A 27,779-nucleotide genomic window follows, 5' to 3' on the forward strand; every position below is an offset into this window, starting at 1 on the left:
GAAGCTCCTCTTCATTAGAGTTGGCAATTCGGGTTCACGGGTCGGGTTCGGGTCAACCCGGCTGACCCGAGTATATAAACGTGTCAACCCGAACCCGACCCGACTATTAATCGGGTTGTGACACGTGACCCGAACACGACCCGATTAATAATCGGGTAACCCGACCACGACCCGACAAACCCGACTAAAAAACGTGTCACCCGTTTACCCGACACGACCCGACGACGGCATCAATTTCACTGTTTTCACATGTTTCAACCTTCAATTTATTTATTATTTTTTTTTTTTTACCTTCAATTTTTTTTTTAATCGGGTTATAATCGTGTTGGCGGGTCAACCCGGGTAATCGGGTTATAATCGTGTTGTCGGGTCAACCCGTGCAATCGGGTCATAATCGGGTTGACCCGCCAAGCACGATTATAATCGGGTCAACCCGATTATGACCCGAACCCGGTTATAACAAACCCAAACCCGGTTTTTTCGTGTCGTGTTCGTGTCGGGTTCGCGGGTCGTGTCAAAAATTGCCAACCCTACTCTTCATCAGCTCGCGCCACGTGTATTCCTGAAAGTTCCTCAATCACTAAACTGAAGCCCTTATTCCTCTTTGTCAAACCCAGCTACACTACCTCCTCCTTCAGACACAACCGTTAGGTTATGCCTGAAATACACATGACACTATATTTGGTAAGATTGTATCTAATTCAAACATATAAAATTAAATTTTATTTTTTTTTAAAAAAAAAAGAAAAAAGCAAGAGGTGGAATAAAGAATATAGGTGTTTGAGGAGGGGGGAGGCGTGTTCTGCTAAATTGGTAGTTGTTATATTCCTTTATTTCACTCGGCTTTATTCTTCATTCCCTTGATTGAAGCATTAACTTCAAGCTATATTTGGTAAGATTGTATCTAATTCAAACATATAAAAATTAAATTTAAAAAAAAAAAAGAAAAAGTAAAAGAAAAAAGCAAGAAGTGGAATAAAGAAGATAGGTGTTTGAGGAGGAGGGAGGCTCCACGCCTCCCCCCCCCCCCATGATGCTTCTCTCTTAGTCCTTTTAAGACTACGAAAGTTTTTTGTTTTCCCTCTGGCTTAGATTCAGTGGAGCTTTTGTTCTACTAGTCATTCTATGGCTATGAAGCTTTGGTTCTCCTAGTCATTCTATGGCTATCGAGCTTTGGTTCTCTTAGTCATTCTATGGCTATGGAGCTTTGTGGGTTTTTTTTTTTTTTTTTTTTTTTTTTTTTTTTTTTAATTTCTTCAGACAACAAGGCTAACACGAGACGTCTCGTAAGGAAGCGGCCTCTCCGTTCGTGTTGCCAACAAAAGTTTGGCTGAATTTTCTTCTTCTACATCTATTTTTTAGGTCAGATTTATATTTTTCCGCCGATTCCTGTAAGATACGCGCAATTTCTCTTTCGATGTCAGCTTGTGTTGTGTGCTTTCTGTAGTTTTTTTTTTCTCTATTTTTTTAAAGTAGTTTTTGAATGTCTGTCTGTTAAATTTACAGATTTTACTAGACTTTTTATGGCTTGTTAGCTAGATCAGTCATCTTTTCTTTGTTAGGGGTGCTTTATTGTTAAAGAGTGGCTCAAATACATATTATTGTAATATTTGTTTATTTGTATGCAGCACTAAAATTAAAATTTTTTGGCTTAATGTGTAGGGTGTCGATGTGCCTCTATTCACTGTATTTGCCTTCAGGCCTCTTCAGATTAATGCATGGTAGCTCTGTTATTTTGTTAAAAAAAAAAAAAAGAGTAAGATATATGTTATTTGCACACATTCTTTATACAAATTCTATACGCAATGCCTTCCAACATTTAAAAATAAATAAATAAAACAAAGTCAAAATGCATTGTGTGTACAATTTATGTACAAATAACATATATGAGCTGGACTCTTGTCCAATTCACACGTATACTTGTGCAGTTGTGGACCTTTATTATTATCTCATTTTTTGTCTAAATTCTTAAACCACTACTACCCATTATTTATACTCGTCACCACCCAAAATCCTCATTTTTAAAAAACTGTAACTTTCTTTCAAATCCAGCCCCTTCTTCTTCTTCTCATTCCATCCATCTTTTTCTTCGTCAAATTGATTATCTGCAACGCTGTAATTTACTAATTTCTATTAAACCACCACCGACCATTATAGCTTTATTCATTCAAAACACTACTTCTTATACCTAAAAACCCGTAAAATGGGGGCCAAGGATTCAAATAATTTCATTTGAAATTAATAGTATTAACTTTATAGTCATAATTTAAAGTTTGTGCATCTAACAATATACATGATATCACATTATTTAAACTTTTAAAAAGACATGCTAACATTAATTTCATGTATATATTTAGATGCACAAATTTTAATTTTTTTACAATAAAATTGATACTATTCATTTCATTTGAAATTGAGAATATTTATTCCCAGATTGAATGGCTCATGGGCCACCATCAAGAGGCGGCTCCATCCACCCCCAGCAGCGGGGGTGGTTGCCCCCTTCCTCCTTTACTGATGTAGGGGTGACAACTACCCTTGCCTTAAGAACCACTTGACCTGAAAAGTTGAATTGAAGGCCTAGCCCGATGTGCCAACTTGGCCAGATAATCTCAATCATAAACTACCTCGAAGGTTATCAGGACCTTATATGGCAAAACCATCTCGAACTACAAAACCTCGAATGAAAGCTCGTATTGGAGTTGTAGCATATCGGATTTGAAACTTCACGGGACACAAGACATCCCGATATCTCAGATCTCGGGACAGAACCATTCCGAGTATTTCGAGATGACTCGATATTCCAGATATCTTGGAACCACCCCAAGGTTCAAGAATAAGATCCCGGATATCTCTTTCCTAGGCGTGCAACCAAAATTGTACTCCAAATCTCGAAAGATTCGTACATCCAAACCCACATCGCTACTAAATGTAAATCTCCGTAAATATGGGATTTGAAGAGGTATTTAGTTACACCAAAACTTATACAAATACAGAGGTTTCTCATGTATTATGTACACATTGTCTCCTCACATTTATTGTGAACATTCTCTATCAAATTGTACATTGACTTAAGTAACGGAGCGAGATTGTCAACATCTCCCGATGCAGTTTTCATCTTATAGATCCCAAGAAAAATGAGAACTTAGACGAATCGCTGAGTGACACGTTACCTACCGAAAAACTGTATCAACAATTTTATTTTTTAATACAATAGATATTTATAATTTTAATATGATGTGACAAAAAATGTTGAAATGGCTTAACAATCATCGCTTGGACCGAAACACATGAAATGACCTATTTGAAATCCGCAAAAAATATAAACAGTCAAATTCAATTTTCATCATCTAAAAAAAAAAAGAAAAAGAAAAAGAAAAATAAAAAATTTAAGGAGTGATTACAAATAGCCCGTTTACTCATAGATTTAGTTTAAATTTACCCTGATACTTTTTCCATTCAAAAAGTCACAAAATATAGACGAAAAAATATATTTATTGACCGTTAAACAAAATAGCTAATTGATAAAAATCAGAAGCTCGAGGAATGATTATAGATAACGGCGTAAATCACTTTGACGATTACAGTAATATTTATTTATTTTCTTATAATGATACTTCGATTTAAAAATAAAAAATTTAAAACACCCACTTTGCCTTTGATAAGTAAAGCGACGTCGTCGTTCTTCAAACTTCTCTTCGGTGTCGTTTAGATCCATACTCTTCTTTCGTCTTCCTCCTTCCTTCTCTTTTTCTCTCCCAGCTCTCTCTCTGCGCAAGCGTGCCGAGATTCCCATAAACCCTAGCTTATCCAATTCAGCTTCACGAGCACGTAAGTTTCTCGTTTCAATTATATGCTATGATATTGATATCATAACATTTTTCTAGCCGTTCTTCTATGGTATATCACTTTCTTATTCTGTATTGTCTTTGAGCTGTTTATGACTATAAGTTCCTCTTTTTTGAGATTATTTTTATAAACCTCTGAAGTTCATAAATTGGATTTTGTGCTGGCTATGACTGCCACATTATGCGTTAATTTCAAATTTTGTTTTTGTTGCTTCTAAATTTACATTTTCAATTCATTATTTGGCATAATCACGAGAATTGCATGTGTTTGGAGATTTTTTTTTTTTGAATTTTTCTCTTCTTGATTTTGTTTTCCATTTCAACAACTAGTGTAAGAATTATGTGAAATTCAATTTGTTAAGAACTTGAGTGGTAACTGTTTGTTTCTTGGCTTTGACGTAGCAGATATTCAGTAAGGTATCTGCGCTGCTTGGAAGGGCTTGTAGTTCTGCATTTTCTTAACCCACCAATGTGATGCATTTTGTCTAACGATTTCTTATGGTATCTCAATGGTATGGTCCTATATTATGGGTTTTCATATAAGAAAGGGGTACCCTGAGAAATTTCTGTTGCCCATCACAAACTACAGTGAATCATGTAAGACACTTTATAGCATGTTTGAAGAAGTCACAAAGTCTGGTAGTAAAATGTCAGAGTTTTCTTAAACAGAATTAAATGCCTCAGAGAATTTTCAAATGTATTTTTGCCAGACTTTGTACATGACACAAATGGTGCTGGGGAAGAAAAAAAGAAAACCGTAATTAGAGATATGTGTTCACAATTGAAACATTACCTTTTATAGCTGGGAGTTGCTCATTACCTTTTATAGCTGGGAGTTGCTCTTATCTATATGTTTAACATATCCATGTCATGTAGAGTGGCTATTTTTCTAATTTTCTTCATACTTTGAGAAATTTTAGGTGTAAATGACATGGAAAATGCTTTGTTTGAAGGATCAACAGACTGAAGAGCTACCAGAATACATAAATATCAATCAAAACGATTTCTCATATCGAAAGTAAGATTTATCTTGTCTTTTTTTTTTTTCTTTTTTCTTTTTTGTATTTTCTTTTTCTCTTGAAGTTTTTCTTTGTTGAATATTACTTTTTGACTAATTCTTTACTTACATGTTATCGCCTTATAGGTGAAGCATATTTATCTTTATATGTATGATGCTTCATTTGTGAGGATAACATGTATGTAAAGAATTGGTCAACAAGGTATATTTATATGATTCTCTAAAACCTTAGAGCTTTTGAGAAAAGCAAGCTTAATACAAAAATAGTTCAAAACTTGTTGTTTTTAGTTACTAGGTATTACTTTAGCATAATTCTGTTGATTCTATTTGATCTCTACCTACAACTAGTTCTTTTCTTCAATAAAACTTATTATTATTCATCAAAAAAAAAAAAAACTAGTTCTTTGTTGGTGAATTGGCTTCTTTCCAATTATGTACTTTTTTTATTTGGATTTTTTAAATGAAATCTCTGTTGTGACCATAAAAGATGTGTGGAGCATTGTGAATAATATGTTTGTGCAGCATTCATGGTTGTTTGACAAACACCTTGGCATATCCAAAATGATGTTTTGTGGAGCATGGTGACATTCTCTACAATTTCTCCTCCTTTTTAAGGAATCATCATCGGTTTTTGGGTTGAGCATTGAGATGTACTTTTTAGGCTTTTCCTACTTGTCAAGACACATAATGGGGTTCTCTTATATTTTCCAACTATAAGAGAAGTAAATATGGTACAAAAGCGGGTAGTGACCTTTTCCTTGCATTAAGAATGTGATGTTTCTGGTTCGTTCTTGTCACTTTAGCATGTCTACTCTGTGGTCAAGTAGTCAATAGATCCTGAGTTGACAATATGTCTGCTCTACTGCTTATGTCTCTTTTTTTTCCTATGAATGTGATTGTGTTTTGACAATATGGTAACCATTGACACCTATAATTGTTTCACTGAGGCCAAGCACTCTTCTCGATCCAATACATTTTCTGGTAGCATGTAGAGGTATATGCATTGCGTTTTATAATGGTGATTTTTTATGCTTCATTTTGTCAATAATAAAATTTGGATTCTAATATTTTTTCCCCTTTTCGTTTCAACTGAATGAGGCACTTGTTATTTTGACTGCTTTGTATTCCACACACTGATCAGAGACTTCTTAAAGCAATTCCTCCCCCTCCATCAAGCTTGTTGTTTAGACTGACACACTTGAAAATTAAGCTTCAACCCTTGTGAACAACGCCCTAAATCAAAATCCAAGGCAAATGAATCTCTATGTGATTTTTTGGATTACCAATTGTCATCATCATTGATTTTAATCTTCTCACGTGTATGTATTTATCTATGTATGGATGTGTCTGCTAACAGCTAGTTTATTGTTTGGAAGAATCATCTTAGCTTCAATTTGCATATCTTGCTAAACTCTTGCCTGATGGAGAGAGAAGGATCATGGAGGTTGTGGATGTAGAAAGTACCTTCAACCATTGAGCCATCTAGTTATGGACAGTGATATACCCCTATTGATTGGACTCACTCTCTCAATCAAGATTTGACCGAAATCCTTTCTCCTGCCTCAAATATAATCTCCCCCCCCCTTCTTCTATCAATTGGACAAGGTGGCAGGTCACCGAGTTGGAAGAATTGGAATCCTATTTTCTTTCTTTCTTTCCAAATTAATGTTCTTACATCAAGGATTAATCTCAATGTTATTTTCTTATTAAAAATGTTACTTTTATATATTTGGTAAGCAAGAGGACATGTGTCAAACAATATCATAGATTTCAGAGTAGATGGAGATCCATGTGCAGAAAATGTGTTAGTTATCTCATGGGAGCTGAAAATGGAATTATACTATTGTATTGTTTATATGGCTCCATTGTGTTTGATGTGGTGTCTATGGAAGGAACGGAATGCACGCAGTTTTAAAGATTGCGAGACTAGTTTGATTAACTTGAAGAAGTTGGTGATACAAACCTTGTTTATGTGGAGAGTGAAGATACAGTCCATGTCTGAGTGTTCTTATTCTAATTTTTTAGATATGTGCTCTCTTTTCTCTTTGAATTAGGGGTTTTATGTGTACTTAGGTTGCGCCCCTTTGCTCTTTTTTTGAAATATACTTTTACTTATCAAAAAAAAAAAAAAAAGGTTAGTCCTAAGTTATGGGAGTTGGATTTAACTTTCTGGTCCTGAGCAATTTAGTTGCTTTATTTAGTAGCAAAGTAGTTCTATCACAATGACCATCACTTCCTTGTGACCTTGTTCCTTCCTGTACCTGGGTGAGTGGGCAAATAATATAAGAAAAAACATATGTTTACCCATTAATAGAAGTTTCAGAAGTTATTATGGTGTTTTCAGTAGCAACCTGCATGATTAAGCAACTGTATTGGCACTACATAGAGTTTTTTGGAAATAGAAAGGGCGGGGGGTTCTAATTGGTGAATATTAGTTATGTTCCATAATTTATTAAATATTCAATGACAATCTAATGAGTTGTTTGTTTAATCTTATTATAATGCTGAGTTGATTTTTTGCTTGTTTCTAGGCACAAGAAGCAAAAGGAGGAGGACATTGCTATCTGCGAATGCAAATATAACACCAATGATCCTGATAGTGCATGTGGGGAGAGGTGCTGGAATGTACATACCAGCACAGAATGCACTCCTGGTTACTGCCCTTGTGGTGTCTTCTGCAAGAATCAGGCAACTATAAGATTTCTTGTTCACATGTGTGTGTGTATGTTTGTGTGCGTTTATGTGTGAGCATTCCACTTTCCTTTATTCTTTTATGCACCCACTTTTCTAACAGTACTGTTATCTTATTAATTTGGTCATATTTTTACATATGTTATGGAGATGAATTAATTTGATAGGGATCTTGATTGACTTTTTCCTTTTTTTTTTTTTTCTTTTTTTGTGAATATGAATTCTCTTTCATATTTTACATGTTGCTTCCTTGTCTGATTCTATTTTTAGTCTTTTTGGGTTAGACTGGGTCGTGCCTCGGCGGGTGGTAGATCTCTTTGCTTGTTGGAGAGGTCAGTTTGGTAGTTTCATAGTGCAACTTTGCAGAAGATGGTTTTGTCTTGCATAATGTGGTGTATCTAGATAGAAAGGAATGCCTATAGCTTTGAAAATCGCGAGAGGATGGTGGTGGAATTAAAGGCTTTTTTCCTTAAAACCTTGTACCATTGGGCACCTGTCTATGATCACTTTCTTTTTTCTAGTTTTCACGATTTTCTTGCTCTTTTTTCTTTTTCCTGGATAAGTGTTTCTATTGTATACATCATGTGTACTTGGGTTACACCATTACTCTTTTAATGAAATCAATTACTTATAAAAAAGCATGTTTCTCTAAGCTCTCTTGTTTTTCTTTTATTTACTTCCAAGAATTGTTATCTATGCTTTTAAACTAATTCATATATATATTTTTTTATTAGTATAATTTATTGAAAAGCATAAGGCGCCTTTAACTACACAGGCAATATACACAAGATGCTCCAAACGAGCAGGAAACCAAGTCGTCAAACCCGAAACCCTACAAACCCTCAAGCCCAAAACCCACAAAACAACAAAGCTCAAAACTCAAAACCCCTCAAGGTACTCAATGCTAGAAAACGTCAGACTTACCTCTCCCCCGCCTATTGGATGCGACCTTAGCATCATAGTTGATGGAGCATTCTAAATTAAGAAGCTCCCTTCTACCCTTTATTGTCCGGGGGGTATCCTCAAAGGTGACATCGCCTACACACGGCTCCCTCATCTAATCCATCCAACCTCAGTCGAAAAGTGCGGCAAGGGAGAAATATCTGTCATCCCCATCCCAGCATACATAGTCCTCCTCTTCACTATCCACCTCCGAAGCTAGATAGTAAATGATGATAGGCAGGGCACTGACCTCACCAGAAGAAATAGGCGGGGTACTGAACGATGACATTAACTTTGCGATCAAGCTATCGTCCATTTTCACCCCCCCTCGATTTACAGCTATAATGTTGCAAGGGTTTAGAATTCAGCACAAACAAGGGCCTCAAATTAGTAGCCCGAAGCCCTACAACCCCGCCCCCCAGCGAATCCTCCGGCCTAGAAAACTCTCCCGGAGCAGAAGGAGAAGGGGCCATACCGGAAGTTTCCTTGCTCAGACCCAAAACAATCGGCGGCATAGGGTTAAGAAAACCACGCCAAAGAAGGCTCTTCGCCGGTTTAGGAATCCTTCCATCATTGTGCCGAGCCATCAGAGAAGAAGAAGGACCACCAGAGAACTCTGACCCAGAGCATGGAACAACATTCACCCGTTTAGGAATCCCCCCGACATAAGCATACCGAATAACCTTGGAAGAACCAGACCCAACCCGAGAAACACCCAAGGAGGAACCCACCATCGACATCTACCCTTACCGAAAGAGACTCAACACAAGTTGTCGTTGAGATGAGAACAGACTCCGGCGTGTTATGGGCTACAATTTGAGCATTTGGCAGGAACACAAAAGGACCAGCGGCGCCATATGTCCTCACCGAAGAGGCCCCAGAATGCCGAATGTCAAGACTCACGGTCGTCGAGACGAGGATGGCCTCCTGCGAAGGTAGATCTATGGGCGTAGCATACGACCCACTAGCATTCCCGCTCACGGAGAAGATTCAACACGCCAAACCTCATTAGACACCAAGACCACCTCCGGTGGAGCAGAACCCGTCATAGGAGAACCCACCCTTGCAATGGATCCGCGCTCACCCAACTCAAGACTGGGTTTAGGTTTGGACCGAGTGAAGACCCAGAGTTTGGGCTTACTCTTGGAACCTTTCAGATGCCCAGCACTCCAGATGGGCTTATGCAACAGCCCAAAGTCCTTTAGCCCTTCTGCGACATCACCCAAGGCCTAGTCAATTTTTGCCTTAATCTTCACGAGCTGGCCCTTCCAAGCCCAAAGAGGAGATTGCATCATCTTCCCTTGTTTTAGAACCTCCTTCTCGTCTTCATCACTAACAGTGGACTTCTGCTTGGATTTGAAGGGTCATCGACAATGCATACTTTGCCCAACAGATCTCCAAGCCATGCCGAAGAAGCAGCACGACCAGACCCATCCTTCTCCTCAACAGAATAGCCCATCGCCGGAAGCTCAGAAGACACACTCACTGAAGAAGAAGCATCGACAGAAATGAAACCCTTTCATAGCTTCAAAAAACGCCATATGAAGGAGAGGATAAAATTTGTTGGATCCCTTTGAGAAGGAAATCTTTTGAAGTGAAGTCTTTATATAAGGTTTTATCTATTCGTATACAATCTTTGTTTTCTTGGAAGAGTATTTGGAATGTTAAGGTTCCTCTGAGAGTGGCTTTCTTTGTGTGGTCGGCTACTTTAGAAAAAATTTTAACTTTGGATAATTTACAAAAGAGGAATATTATTGTGATGGAGTGGTTTTATACGTGCAAGACTTGTGGAGAGTCCATTGATCATTTGTTCCTTTATTGTAAGGTTACTACAAAGTTGTGGAGTGCGTTGTTGCAGCTGTTTGGTGTTGAGTGGGTTATGCCTCAAACAGTGAGTGAGTTGTTGGGGAGTTGAAGGGGGCAAATGGGCAACTGCCTGTTGGTGCAGATTTGGAGAATGGCTCATTTGTGTTTGATGTGGTGTCTATGGAAGAAATAGAATGCATGTAGTTTTGAAAATTGTAAGATTGGTTTGCTCAATTTGAATAAGTTGGTGCTACAAACCTTGTTTACGTAGAGAGTGATGTTGACTACTATGTCTGATTGTACTTTTTCTGACTTTTTAGATTTGTGTTCTTCTTTCTCTATGGATTAGGGGTTTCCTGTATACATCTTGTCTACTTTGGATTTCAGCTCCCTAGAAAATCTACTCCATCCTTGCCCTTCATGGCCTTCCGATAACAAAATAAGCCTTCTCTGGCCAGCCATTGCTAGGGCCATCACCTCCAAAAAACAACCATCCTTGCTGCCACCCCTCCAAACAGTGAGAACAAACGAAGCCTCTCGGGTAGATTTAACAAAATCCTCGTTGACGGTGAACCGCAACACCTCTTCCACCGTCACTATCAACCAGGTAAGCCCAAAAAGACAACCCCTAAGAAGCCTTTTCTCCTTTCCTCCTAAGTAGAGCTCTGGCTTGCCTTTCTCCATCGAGAAAGAAAGGGCTTTGGCCTCCACGAAGAAATGGCTCTCCATCCCAACCTCACGTGTCCACTCCCAAAAAAATATACATTGCAGGAGATGAAAGACCCAGACGCAACCCCAAAATAGCCAGGAAGAAGAACCACCTTCCCGATCTGAACCAGGATGACCCAACAACACTCCAACACAAAAGAAGATCGTTCTCCAACACCGGCTAAGTTTTGATAAGGCAGAAAGAAGCAAAACCCTAGCGGGATGCACCTTCGTGCCCCACCACTAGGGTGGAGAGAGAAGAAAAATTACGAAGGTTTGAGGAGAGAGACGAGAGCGTATTGTTTTTTAGGAGAGAGACGAAGGTTGTATACAAGATGTATACAAGAGAGACACCTAACTAGAAGAAGAAAAAAGATCTAGAAAAATATGAAAGCTAGAAATGTTAAAATCAAAGGTAGCAGCCCAATGGTGAAGTGTCTTAAAGAATAAAGTCTTTAATTCTACTATGTCTTGTCAGGTTGTCATGGTGGTGGGTTGTGGCTGACCACCACTGTGAGAGGAGGATTAGAGAAAACCCTCCCGAAAACACCCAAATCTACCCCTAAAGCACTCCAACCCAACAAACCCTTGAAACCCAACAGAAACCCCGAAAAACCTTCCCAAAAAACACCCACAACACCCAAAACCCACGTGAGACACCCAAAACTCGAGTCGACGGAAGCCGAAATACAAAGCAAACCCAAAATACAAAGCAAAATCCAGAGCTATAGGGGGAAAAAAAAAACTGCAATGGCGATGGTGCGTGGTGGCCATGTGTTGTAGCAAAGCGGAGGGGGAGAGGCGGAATCTGCCAGAGAAGCATGTGTGCGGTGAAAAGGTCCCAAACACCGTAGATCTAACTCCCAAGCGTCGGAAACTCCCTCGACCTTGCACACCGAAACGGCTTGTGGTGGCCACCCGTAGCTGGGCTGACGGTGGGGTAGAGCTGAAACATGACAGAGTCCCCTGATGAGGCACGTGCACGAGGAGGTCCCATACGCCGTAGGTCTACATCCCAAGATGCAAGAGAATCAATTAGCCACACACACCGACGCGTGGTGACCATACACAGAAACCGACGCGACAGTTAAAACTGGAACACGCCGGCGAGGCCTCGGGTGAGGCGCGTGCGTGCAGAAGACGACCCAACTACCGTAGATCTACTCCTAAGATGTAGAGAAACCAAAAAACTAAAAGACTAAAAAGAAGAAAAAAAATACTAGAGACTGGATGAGGTCCATAAGGAGGAGGGAGGAGAGCTCCCCCTCCCTTCTCACTAGATGTTATCAGAGAAGAGAGGTTTTTTTTATGAGCTTCAGTTTATCACTTCTCATTATAAATACATATCTAATGAGCTTCGGTTCAAGTGGCACCTCCTTCCCCTATATGTATAGGGTGGAGGGTGTGGTTGACTGGTTGTGGGTTCAAAACCCACTTAGCACCCGTATTACTTGCTAACTAATTCATGTATATATACATGCATGTACTTATACATATGTGTATGTATACACATGCACACAAACACACATACATCTTTATAAATGGGTTGTAAAGGGTCATGCCTAATGTTGGTCTCCCTTAAATGAGATCCTGAGAGGGGTGGTTTGGTTACGGCCCTATCCTTCACAATTTGTTACTTGAATTGGTTGCTCTCAAAGATCCAACCTGCATGCCAGTGCTTGATATCCTGAAGACAATAGTCCATATTCACCCCATTTACATGTTCCTCTGAGGGCTTGAACCCTGACCAATCCATGGGGGTGCCAAGAAGTGTCATTCAACCAAGGGGACATTAGCATATATGTATATTCATCCGCTCAGCAGAAACAAACACAAATGTGCATCTATGTAATTTTTTTTGTCCCGCCATGCTTTGTTGTGCTATATCAATTGTTACAATTTTTTTTTTTCTTGCAAACTTTAGGAGCTTATTCTGTTTAGAATAACTATTGGAAAGTTTGATGGACCTTTGAGTTTCCTACTAAATATGATGAAACTGATATTTGATCCTTTTTGATGTCTTATATGTTTACTTTACAGAGATTTCAGAAATGTGAATATTCTAAAACAAAGTTGTTTAAAACTCAAGGCCGAGGGTGGGGTCTTCTAGCTGATGAGGATATAAAGGTAATAGTCTGCTAACCTCATGTGAACTTTTGCAGTCATGTAAAAAGAATTCATTAGTTACTTGACATTTGCTATTCTAACATTCATTTAATTAGCACATATATGTCTACCTTGTTTATATGGGTTCGAGAATAATATGCATGATTCCTTATTCTAGAAATATGGTGAGGTGTCCTAGTATGAGCTGTGTGTGTGAGCTGTCTATTATCTAGAACATTGTACAAAGACTCCTATATATGTGAAATGAATGGAATGAATGTAATAGTGAGATTCACCCCTATTTTCTCTTTCATTTGCCTATTCCCATCATAATTAACATGGTATTAGAGCAAGATTCTAGGGTTTAGAATTCTTGTTTAGCCTTCCTTGTTTATAGTTTTTCTCCCCCTCATTTTTGTTAAGCCTTTAGAGCTTATTTTTGGTCAGCCTTCTCTTAGTGGCAGCACCACCCGTGTGGGCTAAGCCCACCCAGGCAGTGCCTTGATGAACCTCTAAAAGAGATGTTCTTGGTGACTTGAAAAAGTCTCCGATGTGAAAAAAGAAGAAAAAGACCATCATATCGATTTTGGTGTAGTTTGGTTTTTTGTGGTGTTTTCGGTGCTTCTGTGGTGTTCCTTAGTGGTTTTCGTGGTCAACAACTTTCTTTGTTGTGCTCGGTGGCTATTTTGGAGAAGTCTATGGTGTTTAACGGTGGTCTTTGCGGTCTTCGACGGGTAATGTGATGGTAAATTCATTGTTGCCATTAGAAGCAACGGTCAACAGCACCTCCAGGAAGGAAATCGTGTTTGGTTGTGGGCGTATCTTGTTCCCATCCAGGATAAGAATTGATTAAATGAGGTGTTTAATGTGACTGGAGGTCGTAGCTGGTGTCTTCGGCGTGTAGTGGTCATTTTCCAGCGAGATCTGGTCGTTGTCAGCAAGATCCAGGCGAGCTGCTGGAGACGAAGGTCTTTGTTTGGTTGCAGGTACTCTACGGTTCTTATTTGGTATAAGATTAGCTGCAGTTGAGGCTATTCTGGGTTCATCCCAGCAGAGACCGGTTATTGGCATTTTGTATTCGGTTCAGGTTTTTTTTTGGTTTTCAAACCGGTTCAGTGCCTTATAGGTCTGGTTCATCGGTTTTCAAACCAGTTCACTGTATTTTAAGACCGGTTCAGTGCCTTTTAGGTCCGGGTCAGTGATTTTCACAAGACCTGTTCAGCCTCTTTTAGAACCAGTTCAGTGGGCTTTTGTCCCGTTCATTATGTTTTATAACTGGTTTTGTAGTTTTCTTCCCAGTTCAGAGGGTTTAGAGACTAGTTCAGTATATTTTGCATCTAGTTTAGTGCATTTCCTACCGGTTCAGAGCTTTTCCTGACTTGTTCAGAGCACTTTCTTGACGGTTCAAAGCATTCTCTTACTAGTTCAAAGCATATTCCGGCTAGTTCATTGGAGCAACCATCGGGTTTGTTGCTCAGGGGGAGTACTAAAGTAAGTTACAAGTTGCAGTTGTTGGTGGTATTGATGATAAAGAGTTCCTTTTTAATCTTCCTTGAGCTTGAGCCCATGTGATTTTGTGTTTGAGCTTTTTAGTTGGATTTTGAAACTCACAAAATGGGGATAGAGAGTCAGGTGACCCCCCATAGTGAGAATCCAACCCTCCCCACAGAAATTAGCATTTAGTTGTATGTCTGAAAATGGGGATAGAGAATTAGGTGACCTCCCATAACGAGGATCCAACTCTCTATGCACGAGGCTCAAGATGCCAGGAGACTTGTTGGAGATTTCGTGGCCTTCCTGCAAGAAGTCTAAGGGGTCCTTCAGAAGATATCATCTAGACACTAAATGTGAAGACAGGAGAACAACTTGCGAATATCTTTGATAAATGGAGTGTCCATCAGTGTTTTTCATTTAGCCTTATGCAAGCTGAGAATACATCTATGATCTATGACTCATCTCGAGGGGGAGTGTTGAAGATTTGTTGAATATTTGATCCACCGTAAATAAGGCTGATTTATATATTAATTTGATTAGGATGTAATAACTTTATTATTCCTTTCCATATTAGGTTCTAGGTTTTATCTATTTAACCAATATAGCCTTATGGCACAATATCAAGTTCTCAAGCAATTAGAATATTTCTCTTTCTCTACTTTTCTACTTAATATGCTTGAGTTCCTATTCTAGAAACATGGTGAGGTGTCCTAGTATGAGCTGTGTGTGTGAGCTGTCTATTAACTAGAACATTGTACAAAACTCTTATATATGTGCAATGAATGGAATGAATGTAATAGTGAGATTCACCCCTATTTTCTCTTTTATTTGCCTATTCCCATCATAACTAACAATATGCAAAGATGTGACATTTTTTTCTGCTTAGTATATCTCTGGAAAGATTAAAGTATTATATGTCATTGGTGAGAAATGTATATTTGGCACTTTTATAACCATGTTTATCACTGAACTTTTAAATTGTTTACTTGTCACCATGGAATCAATGGAGTAGATTTATAAATTACTTTTCATACATTTTTATTTGTTCTGTCCAATTCAGGCGGGACAGTTTATTATTGAATACTGTGGAGAAGTAATATCATGGAAAGATGCGAAGCGAAGATCCCAAGCTTATGAAATTCAGGGTGAGCATAAGTTTATCCTATACAAGTCTATGTTACTTTTATCTCAAAACCCATTTCACCATCGTGTTGATTGCTGCAGGTCTCAGAGATGCATTTATCATTTCTCTCAATGCTTATGAATCTATTGATGCTACTAAAAAGGGAAGCCTTGCTAGGTTTATCAACCATTCATGGTTAGCCAATTGAGACAAGATATTTAAATATACAAATTTGGCTGCTTGTGCTTGAGTTTGACATTAACTAAGTCCTTTCTTTGTTTTGCAGCCAACCGAATTGTGAGACGAGGAAATGGACAGTATTGGGGGAAATAAGGGTTGGAATATTTGCAAAGGAAGATATATCTAACGGAACAGAATTGGGATATGACTATAATTTTGAATGGTATGGTGGTGCCAAGGTTCGCTGTCTCTGTGGTGCAGCAAGCTGTTGTGGATTTCTTGGGGCAAGATCTCGTGGTTTTCAGGTAAATTTTGATCAAGTTAATTTGAATTTTGAAGATTCTGTTCTGCTCAGAGTATCTAAATCGGAAAAAGGAAAAGAAAAAAGAAACTTAGACTTGCATGCAAACTGTTGAGGTAGATGCCCATGCTAATACCATATTGAGCCAGTAATTCCATGAAGTGAAAGTTTATCTTTGAGTGATGCTGTTATTCTCTTAGTCTCATATGGTTCTACAAACATGTATTTATAATACTAGTGATAAGTAATAGCTTGTGCTTGTTGAATGCTTCCGCATGCATTAGTGTATCCCTTCCTAACTTTAAAGATCTCTCACTGGGTTGAAAAGTAATTTTAACAGTGGGGACTTGAACTGTTATTTCATGTTGGCATGAAGGCTAGGTAAAGGAAGATGACTTTCCTACTCATTCAATGCTTTATCGTTAAATTATTAATATTTTAATTATTTGTTGAATTAATTTGTAATGCATCAACTAGGTGTATTCGGCTTTGTTGCAAGTTGTCCGAAATCATTACTGCACATCCTTTGTAGTTTGCTGCGCTATATTTTGTGATTCCTACTAGTAGCTAATATCCAGTTCAACTAGGGTTCTATAGTTGGAGACTGGCGGAGCCCATTTTGTTGTAACTTATAGACAATTAAAGACATTACCAGAAGAAGAAAAAAGAAAGAAAAAGAAAGACAATTGAGGATCACCTAAAAGGGTGCTGCGTGGAAATGTGGAGGTTGATAGAAATTATCATGCCCGTGTCATGGAGATTATGACCCTTTTAGGATCACAGAGATCCCTCTTTTAAGGAAATTACAAGCCTTGGATTTAGGTGTAAGCTCAAGTTATAATTGATATCGTGTTTCACCATGCTTAAAGTTTCCTTTAGTTATATCATTAGATGCTTTTTATTGCTAAACCACTCACACATTGCCCCCACGAATTACCAACTGTCACACCCAACCCCTTTAACTAGCAATCGTTTGCAAAAAAGTCCATCCATTAGCCAAGCACGTTAAATCAGACGGAAAAATGAAAACGTGACAAGCACGTTCCAGTTTTTAAGGTGAAATGACAAAAGTACCATGTGTTTAGAAACTAAATTTACTTAAATACCCTTGACGTTATTTATTTATTTTAAAAAAACTTCAAAATTGAAAAAAAAAAGGGACATAAAAAAAAGCAAAAGGGTGGTTCAACCACCGTTGGGGGGTGGCCGATCCACCCCAAGTGCCACCCGAACTGCCCTTCTTCTGTTGTGTGTATGCGTGTGCGCGTGCGTGCTTGTGTAAAAAAAAGTTTTTTTTTTGTTAGTTTTTTAATTTTTTTTTACTAGAGATCATTTTTGTGATTTCAAGTAAAAACGATCACATGCATGTCACATGTGCCTTTTCTGTTAGATTTAACGGGCTGGGCTAACATAAGGGCTCTTTTGCAAACAGTTGATAGTTGAAGGGGGTTGAGTGTGACAATTGGTAGTTCGTGGGGGCAATGTGTGAATGAGTGATAGTTGAGGGGAGTAAGTGTTTAGGGTCACTGTTGATGTTGTAATTATTAGCTATTGTTGAGGGCCAATTTTTTGCTCCTAGTCCACGTGGCGCAATCCCATCTATTGGAGAAGGCCAGTTTGATTTGGGCCGCAATTTTGGGCCAAATTGTACACAAAAAAGGGCCATAAGATCTCCACAGCCAGCCTATACTTTATCATGGAGGGCCGATGACCCAACCTACACTTGATCATGAAGAGCCAATGGCCTAGTCTATATTTTATTATGGAGGGCCGATGCCCCAGCCTATATTTTATCATGGAGGGCCGATGGCCCAACCTACACTTTATCACGAAGGGCCAATGGCCCAACCTATAGTTTATCATGGAGGGTCGATGGTCCAACCTATACTCTATCATGGAGGGCTGCTGACCCAACCTATATTTCATCAGAACGATGGTCTATATCATGGAGTTATGGGGACCTGTGGATCACGAGGAGACACAGCCCTAGCCAGACCTAGGCCAACAATACATCTCGACACAAATTGGTCCACAGATTTAAGGAGTCCAAGCATTCTCCAGCCATCCAGCGGTGGGCCAGCACTTGTGAACAAATGGTTTAGTGAAGCCCAAACAACAAACAAAGCTAACATGTGTGGGTTGGACTCTCAGGAAGTCCACATCAGCCCACTTCAAGTATCTCTCTTTTATTTAATCCAAAAGGAGCCCGACTAGGGTGTGCAGTCCACGAAAAGTCAAAAGGCAAGTCCAATCAAGCCAGGAAAGACAAAGTCATCTCGTTCCTTGATCAAGGCTACACCAACATGACTGTGAACATGGCAGCGCACAAGTTCATAGGAGTAACGCCTAAAAAGCAGTTTTCTAAAAGAGCTCAACTACCCATGGGCTAATTTAGCTCTTAACTTTTCTTTCTGCAACCATGAACCAAGTCCATGAGTTGTCTAATGTGGGAAGAAGGCAAACTTGTGGTTTGGAAGGTAAGAATATGATTCACCTATTATGTCGTCAAACCCATAGTGACTATGCATTGTGTGGCTTGGCACAATCAATGGGTCCTTGTCAAACTTGATGGAAAAGGTGGTATGCAGTAGAACAACAGGCTAAACCTCAGCTTAAGTTTGACTAATCACCTCCTCTCACGTACTTTCGGCCATTAATGCTCTATGGAGAGTCTAAATCTTTTCTTCTGCAAATTGCATATTTGAGGAACTGAGTTCAAATGGGAGTAGCCGAGCAAATTTGCCATTTCAAGCAAACGTCCCATTTCTCACTTACCTATCATATAACTCGAAAAATAGTTTACAAAATTTAAAAACGGAAACCATTTTTCAAAACTAAAGAAGCTTTTTTTGTCAAACCAAAAATATTTTCAGTTTGACTATTATTTTCGGTCGCACTAAATACCGGAAAATATTTTTTGATTTTTACGCCTAAACAAACGAAGCCTAAGTGTAGCAATTGTCAATTCCATTCACGTGGCTTGCTTATCTTGTGGGATTTTGGGCTTTAGTCTTTTGCAGGCCAACAGTGCCTCGGTAATCGTCAACTACCTTAGGTTGCGTGAGTTCTGAGCTTGATTCCCTCTCTAACGAACTTGGGCTCAAAAGGGGTTGTCCACTAAGCATTTGCCACCTGGACAACAACCAAAAAGTGCCCCACAACTATCAACTAGGTGGAATTCTTCAAGTGGCCATGTTGCATGGTTCAAAGAATTCAAATTTTGAATTAATATAATTGCATCATAAGGATTATATTTTCTGAGTTTCTACTAGTAGCTGACATCTCCAGGTCAATTTGGGCTCTATTCTCGGAGCTTTGCCAATTCCATCCTTTTATTATGAAATAGAAAATTAAAAAACATCTTGTGAGGGGCTATTAGATTTCTAGGATGAAAAATACCAATCTTTCAGGGAAACACATGCTTGGGCTTTAGGTCAAAGCTCAAGCATTTCACTCTGCTTTTAGATTAGTATTATTCGGCCAATTAATTGTCTCTTAGAAGGTATAACAAAGACATTCATTGTACAATGGCGTTTTTACAAGATTCATCCCATTACATATAATGCCTCCCCATTTGCATCTTAGTGTCATAGGCATTATCTTACTGTTGTTTCAAGTGTATTCTTAGTTTCAGCTGCCATTTAGTTACAGATCCATGGAAATGAGCAAACTTAAGATGAGACAGCTGTAATCATTTTGGATAGCTACTCAAACTGGACCATTCCAGCTAAAGCTAAATGATCTGAGGCTTTTGGCCAGTTATTAAATGCTTGTGGTGTCCTTCATTTGTTTTTTTTTTCTTCTATGCACATGCACATACACATACACATACACAAGAAGTGAGAAACTCATCAGGATAAAAATTTTATAGTTGATGATAGATGGATCTTACTAAAGAACCTCCCTTTTCTCTTGATGAGCTTCTTGGGATGGGATTATAACCCTTTCTCAACCAAGTTTATCCACTACAAGAATGTTTGAGCCTGATACCAAAGTCACCCTTTATGCAAGGGAGTGCAGGCCATCCTAATAAGAAACGAATGAGTATTTTTTGGGGGCTAGCTTGTTCCCTATGAATTGGTGAGCTCACACAAGAAAGTGAAGGACCATTCAAGGAGTCAGACTGTGAGACTCACATGTGAGAGGGGGAGTGGGATATATTGGTAATAAACAAATAACTACTTTATACTTGGTAATATTTCTTTGCATGTAACAGGGATTTTCTATGTATACATCACGTGTACTAGAGTTGCGCCCCTCTGCCCTTTTCAATTAAATGAATTATTTATTAAAAAATAAAATAAAATTATATTTCTTAGAGAATATGGCTCTTCACGCTTGGTGAAGAAATATTGAACTTACGTGTGTTCCAGACCTCGACAAACTGGCTAGCAAGGTTCTTTAAAGCTGCGAACTTTTCTAGACGTCCACTTATCCAATTTTAAGGCATCCAAGCTGAGACAATCAAGATATGAGTTACTCGACATGTTAGTAAGATTGTGCCTACACTTAAAGCAACAGGATGTAGAAATGGTTTTCTGTTGCCGAATGACATCCTCCCAAATAACTAAAATCTGATGTGGTTATTGACGTAAACATTAGTGGTGCTATCTATTAGAGGCATGATGAGTTTTGTTCTGAGAGTTTCACAAAATAGGTGTTCTTCATGTTGGAGGTAATAATGAAATGATATTATATTTTTTTTTTCAAATATTTATATCTTGCAAGTCCATTAATGCTAAAGAGTGCTACAGTTGCACATCTTGGTCCCTCCAAGTTTGGTTTTGCTGTTCGAAATTTCAAATTTGGTCATTTAAGTTTATTTTCGTTACCAATATAGCCGTTCCATCCAAATCTGTTAAATGTCAAGTAATTTAATTGTGAGTTTAAAATTTTAGTATAAATTACATTAACAAATGAAGTAATTAGAAATTTGAGAGAAAGGGTCATTTTTTTTTTCTCACTATATCTTTTACTAAAGCAATGCTATTTTCAACTCATGTGCATGTCACATGACATGTAACAGGAGTAAGGTTAACCATTTTGAAGGGAAGGACTGTATTGACAACAAATACACACTTCAGGGGCCAAATTGACCAAATTCGAACGTCGTGGACCAAATTGATTGCAAACCCAAACTTTAAAGGACCAAAATATATTTTGGCCTGTTTTTACTGAAGTTACCAGTTTCTTACATGGTGCAATATTGGCTGATCTATTTGTTGCAACTTTAATCTGATTGATATAGGTTTCTTGCCTTGCTGGATACATTTTGCAATGATATTATGATGTTTGAACTATTTTAGCATTGTCCCGTTATAGTTTTCTCAATGGATTATTATTATTATTATTATTTTTCGGCAGGAACTAGTTTTCTTCTATACCTGTGGTTCCAATAATTAATATATTTATGTCTGCATGTGTGCAACCTCTTCAACAGGAGGATACTTATCTGTGGGAAGATGATGATGACAGGTAATGCATTATTGATATTGTTGATGTGTATATATGCAGCTTTTCCTGTTCCATTCTCAAGTACTGGGTGCATTGAATCATGCACTATGTATCACTATTTCTTAAGTTTTCAATATATAGCAAGTAAAATCTTTTTTATATTCTGTATTGTAGTTCATTGGACCTCGCTCAACCTGTCTGGTTGTGTGCTTCCGTTTTTGCCTTTTCTTTCTTTCTTTCTTTACTTATTTTCTTCTTGTTTTTTTTTGGCTTAACTACTATTTTGGTCCCTAAAATTTGACCCTGGTTTCATTTAGGTTTCAAAGTTAAACTTGGTGTGATCAGGTCCTCCAATCTTTTTCTCAATTTGAAAATTAATATTATAAAAATGAGCAAAAAATGGAGGTAATATTACATATGCCACGTCAGAAAATAAAAAAAAACTTCAAATTGATGAAAAAAATATCTGTCAAGCTCAACCTCCCACCTCTATTATAGCACCACAACCCACAACTACCACCACCATAAACTCCGGTGAAGACCATTTTGGAAAAGGGAACGGTCCATTAGTTCAAAGGCTGATTTGGTTGGAGTTGAAACAAAAATTTGATTACTTGGTTGAAAATTGGGAATTCATAGCCCAAAGATTCAGATAAAACTTGTAGCTAAGTTCACAAGGATTGCCCAACTGTGTTAATTGTCCTGCGACTCAATTGTCTTGTGCTTGTTGGTTTGCTCAACTCATCCTGGAAATTGTTTCAGGTGAAAATTTCACGTTTAAATGTAATTAATTGTGTTATAGACTATTTCTAGTTATGATCTCGTCTAGATTATTTGTTGCCTGTATAATTCAAAGAGGTTGATTTGATGGGGCAGTATACGTGGTTTGGCTATCTATCTGACCAACTTCAAGAATTCAAAAGCTTCTATATTTGTTGCATTTGTATATTGTGCAATGAATCTTTGTTATTCAAATTTTTGATCTCATTTTGTGTTACTATATTTAGCCTGACATGCCAATTTGGTTACAGATATTCAGTTGAGAAAATTCCGCTCTACGATTCTGCAGAGGATGAGCCTTCCTCTAAGCTCCTCAAAAGTGTGAACTCTTCGAATGCTGAATATAATGTTGATGGAAAAATTAAGTACTCAATGACAATGACTGTTGGTGTTGGATCTGAGCACCAATTTGAAACCAATGCTCTTGTTGTTCAGCCATCTGATCCAGTTCCCATGGAGGGTGTAGTTGTCAATGAAATAAAAGCTGAAGCAAGTGTGGAGATGAAACTGTTTTCACAAGATACTCAACAGGCCTTTTCACAAAATAATCCAATGATATCTCGCATACGAAGTAATAGTGCGTGCCGGAACTATCACATTGGACCAGGGTCCTTGACAAAGAAAAGATCAAAACACTATTCCAATGGAAGGTTGAAACAACTTGCACAGAAGCAAGTTGATGCAAAATTTGCTGCCCTACTTTTGGTAACAAAGGAAGCCCAAGACGAAATCCTGAGATATGAGGTATGAACTGCTATTTGTGTTTTTTTGCAGTGGTTTATGCAAACTGAGCTGGTGATCATTTTGGCTCTAGGTTCTTTACTACAGTTTGAAGTCCAATACTTGAGGCTCATAAGTTTTCTGATTAGGGAATAGGATCCTCTCCATTTTTAATGAAATAAATAATATACATTTCATGGTCAGGATTTAAAGTTTATATTTAACGGTGTATATGAAGTTAATGTTGACATGTCTTCTAAAAATTTAAACAATGTAGAATCATGTACACTGTTAGATTCACCGACTTTAAATCCTAGCCATGAATCATTTGAAATGGAGAAGATACTTGTCCTCTGATTAGGCTTACTGAAATTACTTTGAGCTAACTGGGGGTCTTGGTTGTGTGCTTTAGGTTCTTTGCCACAGTTTAAGTTTAATCATTGAGGGTCATTAATTGAGTTGAATTGTAGAATTTTGAACAGTAGTCCTACAATGACAAGACTTCTAGGAGAGCTACACATGCTTTGTACTTGAAGCATCGTCGTGGAAAAAAGGAAAGCAAAATTATTGGTTAAACTTCAACTGTGGTCCTTAAACTTTGTGATTGATTTCAATTCAGCCCCTGAACCTTCAATTATGTCAATTTATTCCTTGTGTTTAGTCAATGTTATGCTTGACATCAACTGAAGTCTGGAAGTTGTACAAGTTATCAGTTTCGCCAACATGAAAACTTGTGCCACATAATTTAGCCGATGTGCCGATGAAGGGCACACAGCTTGTCTGATGTGGCACCTCAGCCACATGACCGGGCAACTAATGGGACACGTGGCCCCGTTATATTACCTGTCCCAACTCACAGGAACTATTGTCTCCTCTCTCCTCTATTTTCCCAATCAATTCTTCCTCTTTTCTCTGTTTCAGCCTAGGCAGAACTCTAGTTTTAAAAAGTTTCTTCATATTCATCTATGAAAATCAGTCCCCACACCACAAATCTGCTACCAATCACCACTAATTTCGACTAATTTCCACCCAGCCACTTAAATCTGCCACCGACCACCCCAATCACTCTGAGCACCTCCCCCACTCAGGTGATCCACAACAAAAACGCAAACATCTAGGGGGACATTGTTTATTGTTTTGGTGGAGGCTGAGGCGTATTATGCGTAAGAGGAGCTTTTGAGAAGGGTTTGTGGGACAGGAAAAGGAGAGGGGTTGTGAGAGGAGAGGATAAGCCTAAAGATAGGAGTTTTCTCGATTGAAGTGCGATTCTTTGTAACCTCTGTTGGAAAAGATTGATTTGAGGATTTGTGGTTTTGATTGGAAAATTGATGGAACTTTCAAGGGCAGTTTTGAAAATGCAGGGGTACCATATGTTTATTTTTGATTAATTTTATTTGTATTTTCTCTGTTATCTGTACTTTATCAACTTCTGTATTATATTTTCTTCTCTCTCCTTTTCTTCCTCCCTAATTTCTTTCTCTCTCTCTCAACAAGATGTGTTTGCTTATTCAGATTTTTCTTTTTCCACTAATGGCTAGCTGAAAGTTTCTCAAAATATTGTTGAATAGGTAGATGTTTCGTTACTAAGAAAATAAGAAAAATAAAATAAAATGAATTGAGGTACTTGGTTATAGATTGTGGTGATGATGATGGTGGTTATGGGTGAAGGGGGGTGGATGGGATGATAGAATCAGGGGGATGGATGGATGAGGATCTTTTCTTCCAATCTTCTTCTTCTTCTTATAAAAATAACGAAATTTTCTGTAAGTGGTTGATGTGGCATATTTTTTGTTTGCTGGTTGTATAACATGTGCCGCTGCATATTTAGTAAAAACTTGTGTGACATGAGTTTCCAAGTCAATGAAATTGATGACTTTCACAATTTCCATGAGGCACTCAAAAAATTTCCGTGCTTCAGTTCAGCAAGTGTAGCATTGATAAGATTTTATAAGCGTAAGGATTAAATTGACACAATTGAATGCTCAGGTACAAAATTGAAATTAATCAGAAAGTTGAAGGACCAAAATAGTAGTTTAACCAAAGTTATTTATGATGTATAACATTGTAGCCTGCCATTCAATATGATTTGTCATTAAGGGAAAAAAGCGCTCTAATTCTGGCAAAAAAATTAACCCAATTATACCGTGATGTGTGTTTTTCATTTTTGGGATAAATGTGCTATACTTCTCGACTTTTAGCTGGATTGATTTGCTCAAATGACAATACATGATCTCTGAAGGTTAGAAAGCTAAGGATCTCAGTTCTCACTCTTTTTTTTCCTCCTCTTCCCCTAATGTGTATTCCTTTTAACAGTTTTTTGCCATTACAATTATGCTTAATGCATTTCTTAAATTTTAATACCTGAAAAGATTTTCCCTGAAGTTCCATTTTGGTGTCGGCATGTATGATAGTGTGGAAATTTAGATTCAGGAAACCATTCCAATATGCTCTTACTAGCATGCTTGAAGCTCAACATATTGTCAAATAATTATTTTATGCTCTAATATGAAAGCAAATGACTTCTTCTCATGGTGGGATTTCGTTTGAGTGAAATCTGGTTACACAGGCCTCATATAGAGATTACTTAGAAGACCACAAAGAACATCATTGTCATTGTATGATTGGTGCTTCAACCACTTGCAGTTTGCCCCCACTCTCATGACATGTCATATCTGGAATATAATGAGGCCTAATGATCTTAATATCTTCTGTTTTATGCATCACTTAGATGATCAAATAGCATATTCTCACCGTAGTGATGGATGCTTTATCCAACTGCACAAAAAAAATTTGTTTCTAGTTTGTTATATGAAACATCAATCATAGAATGAATGATATCTAATGTTTCATCGTTGTTGTTATTATTTTTGTTATTAAATTCATGTTGAAAATGATAAGTTTCTGTGCAGGAAATTAAGAAGAATGCCAACACTGCGCTTGATTCATTATACAATGAAATACGACCTGCCATTGAGGAACATGAGAGGGACAGCCAAGACAGTGTAGCTACCAGTGTAGCAGAGAAGTGGATAGAAGCCTGCTGCGCAAAATTTAAGGCGGAATTTGATCTTCATTACTCAATTGTCAAAAATGTTGCCTGCGCTCTCCGGAGGCCTCACCCGGAAGCAAAACCTTTTGAAGGAGACAACGAGAGTGGAATCAGGTACTTAACAACAGATTAATGTCTGTCTATTAGGCTGCATGAAAACTGCCCAAGGGCTTGCCAAATGTTGGGGTGGTTATTAGAAGAAAAATAATGAACTTTCATTAATCATTAATACGAAAAAGCCCAAATGTAGTTGATTCTTTCACTTCTTTGTGTGGTCTCTGCCTGTTCAGAGCTCTAATGCGTAGTGCAAATAAATTACCCCACCATTCAGCTCTTTTTCCCTTCTCAATTTCCTTGGTATTGCGCAAAAAAAATAAAAAAATTAGCCCTTTGCCTTGGACTAAAATTTAAGTAATTGTTTGTAACAAGTCTGTTACTGATTTAGGAATTTAGGATTGATTTGTAAGAAATAGAGATGAAATGAGATTGAGAAGATATGGAATTGAATAGAAAGGATATACTGATTACACTATTTAGATCAATTCGAGTTTGATCGAACTCCTCTTACAAGACTAAAGCTAATCTACCTTTAGAACTAAACTTGAGATTCCAATTCACTGAATGCCCAATACAAGATGGGTTTGGGGTTTTATAGAATAATCCATTGTGCCAGCTAAGCCCAAGTGCTATAACAAACTAACAAAACTCATTTAGTTATAACCATCTAACAAAGCCCATGTGATTGAATTTATTCTTACTTAGCTCAATCCGTAGACCATAGACCTGTTACATTGTTTTCCTCCGTATTGCTTCAAATTTCTTCCTTTCGGCTTTTAATGTAGTTTGAACGGGTCTGAACTCACGAACTTTAGACAATGCCGTGTGGGTCCTCCCATGGACTTTAGCTATGTAATTTACTCGCTATTTGGCAACATAAGATTGATTGAAACCGTCAATTATTTAAAGCAATCATTGCCTTATTTTTTTGGGTTCCCTTTTTTTTGCTCTTTGAGCAGACATGACGGGGTCCATTATCCATCACCCTCATCTTCTAGGTTTCGCTCTTTTTTCTCGTGGTAGAAAGTTTGATTGATTACGGCGGGGGGCACCATTCGTAGTGCATATTATCAAGAATACGTTTATTTAGTCGATGGTTATATGATTATTGTATAACTGGAATGACGTGGCAGTGAATATCAGCTTTTAGATCAACCAAATCCTTTATTTTGATTTAAAAAACTGGTATTTTACTCTCACAGCATCTGAGTTGTATATATTAGTCTATTAAATTGCATTTTTTTCTTATAAAAAAATAAATGCTGACGTGGCATTGTCAATTTTTTTATTGCATTTTTTCTCTTCAACAGCAAGGAGTCAAGGACTGATTGAACGATGGATTGGGAATGCGTTGCTCATCTGACTTTGATTATGTTACTCATGCATGATTATATGTTACTCAAGAGGCAGTCTTCAATCCCTCGTAAGAGCATTTGACACGTCAAAAGAGCATATCATCATCGTCATCATCCACCATCCTTTCCCTTCAATTTTCATTGCAG

The 27,779-nt window shown here is 38.0% G+C and overlaps 1 protein-coding gene across 3 annotated transcripts; it reads left to right on the forward strand.

Annotated features, from left to right (window-relative positions):
• The first annotated feature begins 3,683 nt into the window (after positions 1 to 3,683).
• Positions 3,684 to 27,725, forward strand: LOC133865511 (histone-lysine N-methyltransferase ASHH1). Of its 3 annotated transcripts, none has more exons than XM_062301936.1 (12): positions 3,684 to 3,831; positions 4,254 to 4,360; positions 4,802 to 4,866; positions 7,398 to 7,554; positions 13,054 to 13,140; positions 15,674 to 15,758; positions 15,838 to 15,931; positions 16,023 to 16,221; positions 21,658 to 21,692; positions 22,703 to 23,195; positions 26,081 to 26,334; positions 27,588 to 27,725. In XM_062301936.1, exons 2-12 carry the CDS (start codon positions 4,358 to 4,360, stop codon positions 27,607 to 27,609), a joined length of 1,494 nt encoding a protein of 497 aa, XP_062157920.1. In that variant the 5' UTR covers positions 3,684 to 3,831; positions 4,254 to 4,357; the 3' UTR covers positions 27,610 to 27,725. The 3 variants fall into 3 exon arrangements, with proteins under 3 accessions (XP_062157920.1, XP_062157921.1, XP_062157919.1); XM_062301937.1 differs by having other exon boundaries at positions 4,811 to 4,866; XM_062301935.1 differs by lacking the exon at positions 4,254 to 4,360 and having other exon boundaries at positions 3,689 to 3,831; positions 4,769 to 4,866.
• The last annotated feature ends 54 nt before the right edge of the window (positions 27,726 to 27,779 follow it).

This window comes from Alnus glutinosa, chromosome 4 (assembly GCF_958979055.1).
Source record: "Alnus glutinosa chromosome 4, dhAlnGlut1.1, whole genome shotgun sequence".
NCBI classification, from domain to species: Eukaryota; Viridiplantae; Streptophyta; class Magnoliopsida; order Fagales; family Betulaceae; genus Alnus; species Alnus glutinosa.

Coding starts and splice junctions, on each gene's coding strand:
- LOC133865511 (XM_062301935.1), top strand. CDS start 4,775: ATGACATGGAAAATGCTTTGTTTGAAGGATCAACAGACTGAAGAGCTA. Junction 7,555..13,053: donor GTGTCTTCTGCAAGAATCAG/GCAACTATAAGA, acceptor TTTACTTTACAG/AGATTTCAGAAATGTGAATA. Junction 15,932..16,022: donor AGGTTTATCAACCATTCATG/GTTAGCCAATTG, acceptor TTTGTTTTGCAG/CCAACCGAATTGTGAGACGA.